Source organism: Seriola aureovittata, chromosome 14 (genome assembly GCF_021018895.1).
Source record: "Seriola aureovittata isolate HTS-2021-v1 ecotype China chromosome 14, ASM2101889v1, whole genome shotgun sequence".
NCBI lineage: Eukaryota > Metazoa > Chordata > Actinopteri > Carangiformes > Carangidae > Seriola > Seriola aureovittata.
This window is the reverse complement of record NC_079377.1, coordinates 12,996,048-13,012,384: the sequence shown is the minus strand read 5'-3', so window position 1 is coordinate 13,012,384 and position 16,337 is coordinate 12,996,048. Positions and strand designations below refer to the sequence as shown.

Genomic DNA, 16,337 nt, shown 5'->3' with positions numbered 1-16,337 from the left:
ACAGATATCAAAGGAAAAAAAAAACAGATAAACGCATTGTTTAAAGCCTCATCACAAACATTATTTAGGTCATATACCGCTGCGTTTTAAGGGCGATTACGGCAAATTTCGTTTTGTGTGAGCATCAATGTTAGTTTGGGAGTCGCAAATATTACACAAGATGCTCTCCCCCCTTGTTTTGATGTTTCCACTAGATGGCAGTATTATCACCTACTTCAGTGCAGCCTGCTCTGAAAAGTACTGTTTGTGTAGCCTGGTAGACTGCAGACTGCAGTAATACACGGGGTAATGTGTGTAGTATTTATTTCTCTGTTATAAAAACATGCTGTTTTTTTTTTGTTTTTTTTCAGAATTCGACCCTGAACAAATAAGATAATTGTTGCAAATTGCCAACACATTTTAGAAGAATTCATTTTGATCCAGCAGCTTTAAAATGGGTTGTCACATAAAACTTTAATAGCCGGAATATATTATACAAGACCGACCTATTAATGGGACTACATCAGATGAAGTATAAATGTGAAGCATAAAAAGATTAAATAAGAATTCAGTGAAACGAGGTCTAAAAAATTCCGATTAATTATATATTATTCCTATTTCCATTAGGAAAACGGGAATAGGCTATTAGCATATTATTATTATTAGTTATTATGATTAGCCTCATCATTTGTATTATTATTATTACTATTATTTCCAGTTCACTGATCAGCTGCTCTTAAATATACAGTGAAGCCCTAATACAGCTGAGGTCGATGACCACAGTTTGTCAGATTTACGAGGTGGGGAACTGAAGGTGAGTCCTGACACGTCTTAAACGCTTAACTCTCTCTCTCTGCTTTCCATCAGCAACACATCCACCATAGCATTTGGAGAAAAAGGCTTTGCTCGCAAATTTAAAACAATCTGGGATCAGTATATCACTAGTGAAGTAAGGATTTATTTAATTTCACAAGAACAGAACTCCATCATATCGGATTTCCCCCGATGTTAACATCTCAGATACCTTCCCTTCGCACGAAGTCCCATTATGTTCTAATAAATTTGTTCAATCAAAAATGTTTGAAAATGTAACTTTACAAAAAAATGATCGGAGAATAGATTCTTTAAAAAAAAAAATATCTGCGCGTTTCCTCGTATTTTAACATTTCAGTCGATTTATGAAAAAAGATATCAGGCTATATGTGGATGGTTATAATAATATAATAATATAACCGAAACACACAGGAAATGGCCCAAAAGAAGTTACAGAAAAACAATAGTTCATTTCATTGTGTTTGGCTAAACTTATTTCCCTTCAAGAAGTTTTAAAACTCTCATGGGATGAATGGTGTATTATAAATCAGGGGTGTACTTGGTCGGGTCGGTGAGCACAGTCCCCGAACAGCTCTCATATTCACCCGAATGACAGGGAGGGCCGGTAAAAAAAAAAAGTTAATGGATTTTTCGACGGTGGCCGATGCAGAGGCTCACTGGGCTTTGCACACACTCTCTGTGGTCGGTACACCACTGTTATAATCTCACCCTCTCTCACTGCTACTTGATCAATATTTGTGAGTTTACGGATGTCCTCATAACATTTCCACAATGATTGTCTGTTATTATTTCAGTGTCCAGATTATATAATACAATAGGTTATATTTACAAAAATGTGTGTGGGTATCCCTGAAGTAAAAGTAAAAAAAAAAAAAAAAAAATCCAGATTTAATCAGCGATTATAACGATAATATTTTGCTAAACAAAAAGTTTTGAACTTCACTTACAGCCGAAGCAGCTGAGCCAACGAGTTCCCCACAGACTGAGTCATTTTCCCGTGTATGAGTGCTGGACGTTCACCTTCACATGATTAACTTGTAAATGTGAGGAGCAAAATTATTCGTATTCGAACAACTCATTTATTTTAAGAGCCTCGTTAGTAACCGATGATGTTTTCCCACTGAAAATGTTCCACATGAATAAGAGGATTTTCGTTAGATCAAAGCATTTCATTAGAAATAGACTGTTGGAATAAATGACTGTCTGAACCTACTGCACAAAGTTCTAAGTTTAAAATTATAGGAATGCTCTAACACACCACAATCATCAATGATTCATTTTGAAGTGTTATATAATTATATTGCTGTTTCGTTAGGGAGAAGTTTCTATTTAATGTTCCAGCAAAACATCCCCAAAATTCTAACTATGACATGCTACACAGTTTAACATTTAAGAGCTAATTCGAAAGCTCTGAGCCTTTGTAAATATATAACAGTTAAATACGTTTCTACTGCAAACAACAACTTTGATTATATTGAAACCACATGGTAACTATGCTATATGACGTCTTGCTGCGCCAAAATGTCAACATGAGTCAGTGGACCTTTGGGTTTTCTGCTGATCTGCTGTATGAACCTCTGCTGACAGTGGGACGGATAAAAAAGAGGGAAAGATAATGTTGGATTACATAATACATACATACATTACATAAGTCTCGGATACTGTACATGTCGGTTTCATTATTCTATCACAACAGTGCTACGGAAGTGTATCTGACACTCAGGTGTGACCCCAAGCTGCACATCTCATACACTTCTCATGTTGAGCTGGAGAATTACAGAATCATTTTCCCAGAGGCGTCATTAGAAAGCACAGCCTGCTAGACACTTTTAACGCCTTTAATGGGAACCCTTCATGTGTAGAAGCTGAAATGTTAACACCTTGGATAATGTGGCGGTTTTATGTAGTCGTGATTAGGTGTCGTAGGCCGGGATGAAGAGATTAAACCAGATTAAACCAGATTAAACCATCGTTACATTTTCCTCACATGTAGTTTGCTGCTCGTCTGTGAGGCAGCAGTGACCTTAAACGACCACTCCTCGCTTCCCTGAGCGCCCGAGGAGACTTTTGGACTCTGGAGGAATCACAATGGGCCGGTGCCCTATAACATCTGGACTTAAAAGTCGTGTAATGAGTTTATAGGTGAGTTCCATGTGTAAGACCTTAAATCTCACATTGGTTTTGAATGTTTTTTAAAGGGGGCCAAAACGTTCATGTTGACATCTCCAAATGTCATTTGGTCTTAAAAAATGTGCAATAAATCAGGTGTTGGTCAAAACAACTTAAGCGTCTACAGTACCCAGAGACATGAAATATCCTGTTGACAAGATTGCATCTTTTCTTGTTTTGGAGCAGGCCTCCTTTTGTTCTCTTGAATTGTGTAGCCTGGAGATTCTCGTAGACCTAACAGCACAATGTTCTGTTGGAACATTTAATTTACGATGTGCAGTCAACGATGTAGTGTGCATGGGCCACGGTGAGCTTTTGTCAGTCGTCACTTCTTAGTATGATGTGCGTTTGGGTTCATGTCATTAATATGAACATGTAGTGGCCAAACTTGAGCTCCATCCCTGGTTAGGTCTTTGCGCAGACTTTAATTGAGCCATAAACACGTTCTAGAGGTTTTTTTTTTCATATGAGAGTATTAAACATTTTGCTCTCAATCATGTCTTTCATCAAAAGAATAATAATCTGTCCAGTAATTACAGATTCTTATCTTTATAAGAGGAGCAGTCGGTGCGTCAGCCAACATGGCGCTCTCATTTTTCAATCCGGAAAGCCTTTTCCTCATCATCGTAATAACTTAATAACATGTAAATATGCGCAACCACCTGCTGATACTGAGCATTCTTCGCTTTCACTTTATTGCTGGATTCAACTTAACTTTTATACAAAATTATTAAATTATATTTCGATTGTTGTGCTATTTCATGCATGATTTAAAGAAACAGTTGATAATTATTTCATCAGAAAACACTAGTACATCTTCAATATTTAGAACACAATCGCTCCTCACCTCTTCGGATTAAATTGTTAACCATATGAGCTGAGGAAGCTACTTTTGAGCAGTTTGTACTCATACCTCAGAGAACCTTAGAGGGGCGGTGCTGCCTCCTCTCCTCCTCCCAGCTTCTGGCTCTCACAACCGGGAAGGCTGGATCGGGGCGTGCGCTCTTGTGAGCAGCTCCCAAAAAAATACTCAGAGGGGCGGGGGGCAGAGGGGGTGAGACAACTAGACAGGAAGACAGATCCAGATCGATGAGACCGAGGTACAGAACCACCATCGAACTTTGCAGCAGCAAAGTTTGTTCAGTTGTTTTTATTTTGCTTGTCACCTTTAGACCTCATTACGCGCACTGATCCTCCTGCTCTCCAAACCAAGAAGATGCCCAAGTCCACACCGTGCGTGTTCCCATGGTCCTCGGTGTGGCTGGCATCTTTGGCTACTTTGGTGGTGCAGTCGGTGCTCTCTTCCTCCTACTCTTCTTCCTCCTCCTCTACATATCAGGGATCTGCAGCCGGTGGGAAGCGACCGGGCTTCATGGAGAGGACGCTGGTTCTCCTGGATGTCAACACCCGCAGTCCGATCAGAGTCCTCAACGACAACTTCCTTTCTCTGCAGCTGGACCCCTCGATCATCAAAGACGGTTGGCTGGACTTTCTGAGGTACCAAAGAGCTTTGCCGTTCACCAGTAACACCGATCTGTATCGCTGTCCACCTCTTAAATGTTTGGCAGTTGCTTAATTCATTACGCACGCAGCCACGTTGTCTAAATTGTCATGGAGTGAGCCAGCACGTTTCCTCCTCACTCAGGGCACTGAGTGGTCCACTGATCCACTTACTCAATGATTTTCATGGAGAGTCCAGGCCTTTAGGATAGGAATGTAATAAGACAGCGTTGCCAGTGAACAGTTGGTAAAAGACTATCCGTTTTGTGCTCATTGCTCTTGCAACTCTATACAGATAGTAGGCCTGTACAGTGTGCCTATTAACACTGGGCATGTGTGTCCCATACCCGTCTATACTCTACAATGAAGAATGTCAGTTTCACAAGTAAATCTAATTTTGAGGTTTTAATTTTTCTTCTTCTTGGAACCACAAAAAAAATCCAATTACTATTGAGTCCAATGCCAACCATATTGTTTCAATATTTTTTTTAATGCAGGGTGAATTTCTGACTGACTTCCATGCGTTTTTGTGACTTTTCAATTCGGAGCATTTCTCAGATCAGTAAAAAAAAAAAAGTTGACTGCACAGTAGATACTATAACTTGCACATGTTTTCATGTTTTTGATGGATTATGAAACATGGCATTTTAAAATTCAAAACTTGGCAAAACAACTTATCAAGAATTCCATGTTTATACAAAACCACTACACTGTCAAGAATAATATAGCTCGTCAGGTGCTAGAATGGATTTAATATAGTATCAGGAACATTTATTAGTTCAGCTTCTAAATCGCACTATCGCTGTCAGAGATTGGCAAATATGATCTACTGCAGATGATCTACATATTATTACATCCTTATCTATAGTACATTTCAGAAGCTGGAAACTATTGCAAAACTGTTTTATCATTGTACTATAAATATGGGAAACATTTTTAATTTTCACTTTCATCACACCCCATCCCATTCACGATTACTGTCTTGGACATAAGTTCTTTGTTAGCCTATTTATTGTTCAGTCCTTTCATAAATACTTACATACATACATTCATATAACTTCACCAAGTACAATCTGTTGCTCGAGCCGAAAAACAATTATGCTGCCGCTCTGTTTGTAACACACAAAGGCCAATATGCAATACACATAAAGTAAAAACCAACAACAACACATGACGATTATATACCATACACATAATGCAAATAGTCTATTGCAACGCTAGTGTGCTCAAAATGTCAACAGCATTAAAGTAGCCTATACATGGTTCAAGATGGAGGCATGCATAAATAAGGCACCAAACAGACATAACAAACATAATAATTCAAATAGCCTGGGTCCATGTTCACAGCAGGATCATCACAACAGAGCTATTTTCCATATAGTCCAATTTCAGCTTCTTAAAATAAATAATACCAGTGCACATCTCTCTAATACACCATACACCTCTTCCTCATGTGCATAAAACACACACACGTGAAATGTGCACAAGTACATTATATCATCAGCAGATTCAACAACTTAAACAACGACTAGAGGGCAGATAAAGTTTAGTTTACCTTTCAGAAATTAATTTAAACTTGACGTTAATTTTAACATTTTTTATCCCTCTGTTTTAGGAGTGCTTGCTCCTTCAACAGTCTCCTGTTTTATATTTATGTTTTGACAAGCTGTAGCGTTTCCTTATCTACAGTCATGGCTCATGAGAGCTGGGGAAGCTGCAGGTGCAGGCGTGACTGACACATTCATCAGCAATTCATTTATTTTTTGAATATTTGGCCCCTGGTTGGCCCACATTTGGCTGGCCTTGCCACAGTGCCGCCTTAGCTTGCATTGGCCTATATGGACGCGCCGGTACGGTGGTTACACTGAAGGCTGTAATAAACTAAACAACAGACGGTCTGTCTGCGGTCGACAGGCCTGCCGGCTGAAACTTTTTCCATCTTCCGATATTTTATTGATTGGTGTTTATACCACGTAGGCTATCATGGACATGTCGATGATTTATTACAAAATAAAAGTCTTTCAAGTACTCCTATTCCTTTTCGAAACAGTAAAGCTTCATATGAACTACACTAGATATGAACTTTTTTTTAATGTCACCTACAGCTAAATTACTATTTTTCATGTTGCATTCATGGTGTTTCAGTTTATAGCCTAAAGTAGCCTATTCATTTTTTAATATCATTATTATTATTATCAGTGACACTATAAAGTTTTAGTTTTTTACAGTCTTTCAGTACAGGTCACTTAAAACTGAAAAATCATGTATACTGTATAGAAAACAGCTCTTTTCGGGGATTAAGAAATTGTGTAATTTACAGCAACGAATTACAGGTGCCCAAACCTTTCTCGATGACTTACTCTCTTTGTGCAAAACGCCGTATTGGAACGAACTGTGTTACCACACTCTCTTATTAGGACAATGGTGCACTGCAGGAAGTAATAATGTATCTATCAGAATGGTGAGAAAAAGATAAGTAACAAAGGAAGACAAACTGGTTGGTCAGGTACAGCAAGATAATGACCTTAAACATTAGAAGAAAAGGGTGGCTTCACATGACGAAAGAGCAGCACAGTCTCAAAACCTTAACCCCACGGAGGGTCAGGGTACTAAACTGGACAGAAGGTGAAAGCAAAGCAAACATTTGTGGGGGAATTCTGCAACAGTGTTGGGACGAACTTTCCAAACAAAGTTTCATTTCCATTGTAGAAAGAACGACACGAGTGTATTCGGCTCAAAGAGTTTTCAGTCAAAGATTTTGAATTGAATTTAGGATCTAAGATTCCATGATTCCTTTTATTAATCTTTATTATTTACTTGTTCTGTGATTTAATTCCAGAAACACTTTACACGTATGTGCGTATATTTCAGTAACAACTGGGAAATCGAGGTGTTCTCAAACTTGTGTTCTGTAGTGTATAGTATATGTTGCATTAAAGCAACAAATTAGGACCGTTTTCAGTCGTCTATGGCAGATGAAAATAAAAGCATCAGCTACAGATTTCTGAGAAAATCCCATCATTTTATATCTTTATATATAGGAGCCTAAACTCTAAATTTAAATTAGTGGAGAGTAAAACCGTCCGTCCTGTAAACATCACATATAGCCTATGCGTTGTTGTAATGCTCCGTTCCCAGCTGTGGCTGCTTCTTAAAGCCTTTTTCACCTGGTGACACATGTTGGAGTCGCAGTCTGTTTCTTGGGCCTGCAGATGTCAAGGAGAAAAACTGCGTAGATGTTTTATGATTAGGCCTGTGGTGCTTCAACAGCCACAACAAAGTTAAATTACATTTTTGTATCTAGTTATCTGTTTTAAGCAATCGCTTTTTAAATGTTTCAGATAACAGGTCCTAAATAAAGGAAACAGAACGGAGCAACGGTTAAATAATTAGTTTTCACAGTTTCTGCTCCTCCCAAATTTGTCCGTGATTATAAAATGAAGCTACAAAGGCATGTAACACTCTAATAAGGCACAGTTATGAGTTTGTTGTTAGTGAATGTTTTCTTTCTCCTCTGTGTCTTCAGCTCCAAGCGGCTCGTGACCATGGCGCGCGGCCTGTCTCCTGCCTTTCTGCGTTTTGGCGGAAAGCGGACCGACTTCCTGCAGTTTAACAACCAGAAAAACCTCGCTAAGTTCAGAGGGCCGGGGCCAGACTACTACCTAAAGAACTACGAGGACGGTGAATAGACAATGCGTTTCTCTTCCTTTTTCCTGGCGCAGTGTGTGTTTGTGACGGACTTTTACATGGCCGTAGTCTGGTCCTCGTCTGTCCGTGTGTGTCCTCTTTGTGTCTGTGTCAGACGCATAAAGTACATTTTGGAGCAGGATTTATCTTTCCTGTAAAGCTTACGTTGTTAACTTCTTTTGGCCATCGTCAATTTCCTTGTAAGACACAATAAGTTGCCAGTGCTATATTAGTGACACCTTGCTGAAACGAATGCTAGTGTATCACCCTCGCAGTAAATCACACCTTCATTGAGTTTATAGTGTTTGGCTTTTGATCAAAACTGTTTTAGAGAGAGGTGCTTCTAGCATTTAGTCTGCCCTCACTAAATGGAGTGAAAATAAAATGAGCAACAACTCTCAGTATAACACGATAGACTGTAATTTAGCTGCACCACAAAGCCTCCAAAATGACCACGAAACACCTCTTTAAAACAGTTTAAACAAAAACTCAACAATATAACCTTCATGAAGTTAGGACTTATTGTAGCCTTCTTGTATTAGATTGCATTAATTTTAGCTAGGTGTACCTAATAAAATGCCAATTGAGTGTTGACACTAAGGATGTTGTTTTTGTAACATGGAGTATAGAATGGTATAACACAAATTTGTGTTACTTTTCAACTGCTATACTAAAAAACGATCTGTCACAATTACCATTGACATAGTCTGTATTTGAAAAGTAACATTGTGTTAAAAATGACTTTTGTAGGTTTAACAAGTTGTCAAATTTAAAACGAACTGAGCATACCGGTGTTATTATTGTAATATTATCGTAAGTGTTTAATTAATTTCTGCTTTCTATGCTGGCTTGCAGATATAGTGCGCAGTGACATTGCATTGGACAAACAGAAGGGTTGCAAACTGGCCAACCATCCTGACATAATGCTGGAGCTGCAGAGGGAGAAGGCTGCCACCACACAGCTCGTCCTGCTGAAAGAGCAACTGTCCAACATCTACAGCAACATTACAATAACAGGTAGGAGATCACACACACAAAAATAATCCTTTTTGGCACATGCTCACACCCTAAGAAACATGTTGTCCATGTTCACATAGCATAGTTTGGACTTTGTGTGTCATGCACATGCATATGTGTGCATGCACGCGTGCACTCACACAAGGTTCAAAGCATGCCAATGTAAACCATCAGCTTTCAGAATGACAAATGTAATTTGTAAAGGAGGAATGTGGGGATGGATAGAGGGGTGCAGCAGCAGAGGCTAGTAAACAGAGCACTGACATTTTCACTGGTAACAGTTAACTCAACCTGACCGCAGAAGGAACTCTGGAGTCCTGAGTTTGGGTGGGCTACATTTCTTATCTGTTGCTGTGATTGACTGGGATGGAAATGAGGAAGTGCAGGGGAAGAGTGTAAATGAGAATTGTGTCTGTTATTGACAGAAATAGTCAGTTAACAGTTTTTATATGGATTCTATTTAAAAGCTATAAGTTAGTTGGTTGGATAAAGTAGTAGATAAAATGACATTAAGCTCAATGACAAAACTAACAAAGCTACAAAAAGTGTATTTAGCATTAAATGAGCTTTAACTTTTGCTGACCAATGCAAAATAGAGCAACAGCAGTGTAAAAATATACTTAATGCTGTTCTAAGACTTTACTATTCAGTTGTCTTCTCATACTGAAACACATAGACCATGTCCTCTTTAGCATCTTGAAAAGACAGTGTGTGGGAAGTGCTTTTTGGGTGGTTTTTGTTCCAAATCAGAGAACCACCCGGAAAGTGAGTCTTGAAAGCCAAACTCCTGGAAAAATAATTGTGAACTTGGGATTTGACCAGCAATCTAATCAAACCTTTTTTGCAACGTGGTACTAAAAGTTAAACTTACAAAGTCTTTAGATTGTTAAAAGTGTGGAGATGGTATTGTCCAGAACCCCATGTTCACTGTATAGCCAGAGGAACAGGAAGTATTTGGCCATGTGCTTTGAAAAGGCATTGATAAATTACATAAAACAAAGAAGCCAAATCTACCTTGAGTGAACCCAGTTCAATGTGTCACTAAATCATTTGGTCATTGTACACAGAAGCAGTGGCCTCGCATGAAAGGGTCTGCAATGTGCATTGCATATTTTCAGATGGTCTCCCTTCGATGGAACAAAGTGACCCTCTGTGTGTTGCCGTATGAATGAAGGAGGTGAACATGAACAACATGTATCAGCTGTGTCTCTCAAATAGTCTCAAGTGCAACAGTCAAAACATGGACTTGTTGCATTTATCAAAGTAGGAAAATACATACATACAAGAAGAATTTTGACTTGCTGGTGTGAGGCGTCAGTTCACAAGTTCAGGTCAGGAGTCATGTAGTGTAGCACCCTGTCATTAATTCTGTAGTGTTGCAAATATGCTACAAGGCACTAAGGCACTTGCAGTCTAAAATTTTGTCCCCACGGGAACTTCAGGATGTTCCATGTAGGCCCAGTGTATTGAAATGTCTTATATATATATATATATATATATATATATTTTTTTTTTTTTTTTTTTTGATTAAACATACTGATAGTGATTTTTTTGGGTTGTGTTCAGATGGTGTTTACAGAAACAGATTTTTGAGAAACAGTACAAGCATTAGTAATGTGGCTATGATGGCTATTCAGGTTCAGTGTTTAATTCATTCAGCAGAAACAGTCAGATACCGAAGTACCGTACAGAAAATTATAGCATGTCACTATTACACTGCTTTTAAGACCTACAGAAGACAGTATTGAAATGATATGTACAGTAATACATTAACTGAAGTCGAGGGCTTACATCGAATAGTTTGCAAAACATTAGTTGATGAGAAGAGTCTTAGTCGACCAGGTTTTGATTGGTCAGTTGGTTGTAAGGAAAAAAAATCAAACTCCTCAAGAAGTGGTGACACTCAGCCACACAGTTAGTCAGACATCTTTTACATGACTGGTCCCTGTGGTTACAAGATAATGGGCAGGAGATCAAAAGTGTAGGATGATTTTGTGAGGGTAAAGGACGACCACAGGAAAGTGACATGCAAACTCTGCAGGAAAACATTTGCCTATCATTCGTCAACCTCAAACATGGCTTATCATTTCAAACATGGAAGTAGCATGAAGTTAGCCACTTAGCATGGCCACTTGTTGATGTTAGATAGCGGAGATAAATATTTCTCTATTCTTCTTGTCTTGGTGTTAAAAGTTCAGTGTGACAAATACAGCAACAAAATGTTGTCTCCTCGCTGGTTGTTCGGACACATTCAGAATCGTTACTGCTTTTGCCAGTGTCTTTATCAGATGGCTTGCTTCGCGCACATGCTTGTAAAATTGCTATTTTAAAGGCTCATTGTTACAGTTTTGTATTTCTCTGTAATGTAGCACAGTGTTAACAATGTCTTTTATGGCTTTCTTTCTCTGCCTTTGACTTTTCTGAAGCCCCCCAAAAATACACAGTGGGAACCACAATTATGAAACCCATTAATTAAATTAATATCAGAAACGTGCTATGAATAGTCGATTAATGGCTTGAACTGACGACTACTAATCTAATTGGAAAATCTTCACATTCAGAAAAGTTTCAGATTCTGCTTATTCCAATTCCCTGTTTCGATTCCAAAACGTAAAAAAAAAAAAAGAGGTCAAATGTTTGATAGCAAAATTATCTTTTTATCTTGTTCTTTTAACTAACCCTAAAATCTAAATGTAAGTATTAAAACTGATTTTATAAATAAAATGTATTTAATAGTGTTTACTATTTACTAGTGTTTACTAAATGCATATAATAAAAACATATGCAGACGTGCAATAAAAAAAGAATAATAGATAAAGATTAATCTAGAGCAGATGCACACAGAGAGGGTGTGAGTTGCCAGGCATCTACATGTTTGTGTGTATGTGTGTGAGCTAGTGATTAATGGAGAAAGGCAGAGACCTGGAGAGCGTGTGCGATATATAATGAACTCTCTTTTGAGTGAGGGAATATTGAACACAGGCTGCTTGTCCAGACTGAAATGTGTAGTGATAAAATTTTTAAATGGAAAGAAGATGGAAGGGTGGACCTCCCTCCCTTCTCTCTCTCGTGGTACATCTTTCACACTGTTGTGATGTTGGCCGTGCATGCTAGCTCGTATCTACACAAATGGACGCGCTATTGCATTGATGCAGGTCCTGACAGATAGCTACGTACGTCCTTGCAGATATGCCTTTGTTTGCCATAATAGAGGGTTGTTGCATGTAGGGACCAATAAGCAGAACCGAAATTCAGTTTTTTTTACAGGGACCTGATAATGGGATTTTGGATTCAGTTCTAATTTGGAACAGAGTTCAGATTTCCAATCTGTGTCTTACACATGTGGTACAGTGCTAATGTCTCTTAAAATTAAGACCACATTTCCCATAAACCCGCTGCTTCCTGTCACAAAGAGGATGTTACCACTTGCTCACTTTGCTCTGCTGCAGCATTGGCCACAGAGGCTGCCAGTCTTCGGTGATGGTGAAGTATAGATAAACATTATAATGATTTACTGATAATAAAATATGAATAGCTCCTTTAAGCTTATTCTACTGTTGTATTAACTATAATTAATGGTTAAATGCGAAAAACGCATGGTGATAATGAGTCACCACTGAATGTTATTTTCCCACATAGTAGACATATTGCATCATTTATCTGATTGATTAGGACCCTATGGAGGATTTTCTCTTTAAATGTGAACTTCTGCTGTAATGGTTCCTATTATGCTGTAGAAGTGTAGTTGAGAGACAGAGAGTGGCGCCGTACTGCTTTTGAGCAGGTGCCATAGTTGTTATCAGACTGGTTGGTGGGGAGGAGGGTAGGGGAGTTGGGGGGGGGGGGGGGGGGGGGGGGGCAAGCAGAAGGACTTTATTTACCCAAAGCTGATTTACTGTGAAGTGTTCTCACAGAAACTCTCATTCTTCCAGGCACAGACACAAGCTGCAGGTCTGCCCCTGGGGAATGTTGTTCAAAAGTCTGAAGGATATTTTTCAAAGACTGTGAAGGTGGAGCTGCTGTTTTCTTTTCATGGCACAAAAAGTAGTCTGTAGTGAAGTTTAACTTACATCAAGTGTTTTAGTGGGGAAATAACTCACCAGAATAAGCACTGATGATGCTGAAAAAGTTCTGTGTGAGTGACTATGTTTGCATTATGGTCTCATTATTACACTCAGTTGAACTCCAAGTATGTTGTGTAAACTAGAATCTGTGTAAAGGCCTCTCATCTCTGTGGTGGAGAGGCACTGGGATACAGAGGCACTAGGCATTTGTTTAAATATGGTCTGGTAACAATCAGCCAAGATTCACTCTGCATGTGTGTGTTTGTGTGTGTGTGTGTGTGTGTGTGTGTGTGTGTGTGTGTGTGTGTGTGTGTGTGTGTGTGTGTGTGTGTGTGTGTGTGTGTGTATGTGTGTCTGAAGGCAGGTGGTGTTTGAAGGACCTTTAACAGTCTTGCTCCATCCTTTTCCACTCACCACTGTCTGACCTTTGACCCAGGCTTGTTAGAGCTATCAGTAATGGGGCCAGTCCGAGCTAACACACACACACGTGCACATATGCACACACACATTCAGCAAGGAAATTAGGCTGTGAAAATACCCTGAGCTCAGACAAGGTCATGGTCAGCATTGTCTCATGTCTCCCTGCAGGAATATATCCCTCCATCAAGGATCACTTCTTCAATTCTCTCTACCCCTGCTTCCATCAGTTCCCTCTTCTCCACAACTTAACACCTCTCCCTCATTTTCTCTTTCATGTTTACTGTTAGTTTAGCTGTGTATATTGTGACTGCATGAGAAAGTCCTATGTTTATTTGATACTTCAGAGAATGAGGGAGTCGATCCATTCAACTTGTGACCTCAAAGGCCTCGTCCGTGTGTTTGAGGCTCAAAGAATAAACACAACTCACTTTAGGAATTCCTATACTGTGTTATTCTTGTCATCTAAGGCCAGCCGATCAATATTTGTGAACACTGACAATAAGAAAATCTTTCCAAAACAGAGAAACTGGAGAAGCAAGAGTCAAACATAGGATGTTATCAGTTATAAGGTCTGCAGCTGCTCATGAGACAGTGAATTGGAAACTTGTTTTGCTATTTCTTTTGGACATATCAAGGATTTCTCTTTAAATGTTTTCTTTGATTTTCCAAAGATGACTCTTGTTATGCCTACATAAGTACACCATTTCTAATAGTTGGAATTCCTTTACAGAACTATAGTAAAGAAAAAAAGAACTCCTAATCATGTACATATTAGTGCAACGTCATAATTTAGGAAAAAATAAGTAATACTACTAAAATAAGTAGTACTAAATACTAGTCTAGTCTACATACTAAAAATATATTAAAAAGAAGTGATAAGTTCACTCTACCTGCATTGCTTTATTGGGCCAGTTATTCTATTTTTTGGACACAGGCAGCTACTGGACATCGATGAAGAGAAGGGCAGGCACGGTTGGGAAGAGGAGCTATCTGGATGAGATGGAGGGGCTAAGTAGGGCATCTCCTCAACCTAACCTAGATGGGAGATAAGCAGGATTTTAAAGTGGGACAGGTTCAGGTGGTTCATGGAGAGAAAATGTACATTTTGTAATTTCAGAAATGTAAATAAATTAGTGTAAAAGTTTTGATCAGAGGCATCGGATTAAAGAACGTAATTTTAATGTTAGATGAGTCAAAGTTGGCTTCATGAGCAGGTAGATGGTATGCAGCCTAACATCATGATTTAGACTTTCCTCTTTCTCTCTTTCTTAGTCTGATCTCACAGGTGTGGTATCAAGTGACACGAATGTTTACAGTGTCTAATCAGTTGTTAAGTTTATGTAAACATTGCTGAGAGTACATCAGACACTAATACTTGAGCCCCTCTCTTTGAACTGACATAGGGGTGAAGCCATCACAGCCAGGAGCCTCTCACTGAGAGCTGCAGGCCTCCATTGAAAGGAAACATGAGAAGAGTGACAATATAGAAAAGACATAGGAATTGGGAAGCAATACTAATGTAACCCTGCTCTCACAACATTTGCAAGTGCAACAGAGAAAGGCCATTACTTTCAGCTGAGGTAGTAGCTATTAGGGCTAACTACTTTGAAGCTTCAGTGAGAATTACCACTGAATATTAGAAGCTTTGACCGGGGTACTTTGTTAGCATGCAGGTCGCACTACCATCAGCTAATCAGTTACTAGGTTTAAGAAAAGATGGCTAAGCTTACAGGTGATTTTCTAAACTCATACATTTGTGATATGCCTGTTTCCTTTGGCATATCTGGCACTTGTCTTTTCAGGGGTCAAGTTATTCCAGATGTGTGACTTCTTCTTCAACATCTTGTTAGTGTAGTTGTAACTTATAGGCCTGTCACATGGTCACATGTCACTGTCCCAGAGTCAGTGCTGGTAGTCTTAGATGAAAGCTGTGATGCACAAAACTATCAGTAAGATTAAATGTCCTTGGCTCAGAATAACTAATAAAGGGGTTTGTGGTTAATGCAAATATAATTTTTTAAAAATGCATTATTCAAATACTGATTTGGACTTTAATCAACATGGTAACGGTAGAAGATTCAACGCATTCGGGTCAGACATAGTGGCTACAAACTCCTGAGCACAAGCCAGATTGCTATTTTTCCACCAGATTTTGTGTCCAAAGTTTAAAGGACCAGTGCGTAGGATTTAGTGGAAGCTAGCGGTCGGGTTGCAGATTGCAACCAACTGAATACCTGTACCTTCACCCCTCCCTTTCCAAGTATGTAGGAGAACATGGCTTGTCCGTTCTGTACTACTGTAGAAACACGGCGGTGCAATGTGTCAGGCTCTAAAAGAGAACTCACTCAAGAGCACCTTCTAACAAAACCACTACTAACTATTATGAAAACATGTTTAGGAATATGATACTCTGCACAAACCTTGGTCCTTTAACTTAAATTTAACATTTACCCCAAATGTGCTGACGTCCATAATGCGCATTCCTGGCATTGACGGGAGGTGGTAAATCCTTATTTGCTGAATCTGCAGCTCACGGTGTTCAGTGAATGGGCGTGTAACACATCTGACCGTCATGCAAGACACTGGGGTTTGCATCTCATCGCAGACCTGCAATTAACTTTCACCTTTTTATTAAGCACTAACAAAATATTTTCTAATCATAACCAA

The 16,337-nt window shown here is 39.0% G+C and overlaps 1 protein-coding gene across 2 annotated transcripts in view; it reads left to right on the top strand.

The window, feature by feature from the left end:
- The first annotated feature begins 4,077 nt into the window (after positions 1–4,077).
- The window catches only part of hpse2 (heparanase 2), a 58,277-nt gene continuing 46,017 nt past the window's right edge, over positions 4,078–16,337 (top strand). For both annotated transcript variants that reach the window (XM_056394662.1, XM_056394661.1), the window contains exons 1-3: positions 4,078–4,479; positions 8,009–8,163; positions 9,025–9,186. In XM_056394662.1, the coding sequence (XP_056250637.1) occupies positions 4,199–4,479; positions 8,009–8,163; positions 9,025–9,186 (598 nt within the window). In that variant the 5' untranslated portion in view covers positions 4,078–4,198. The remainder of the gene's footprint in view (positions 4,480–8,008; positions 8,164–9,024; positions 9,187–16,337) is intronic.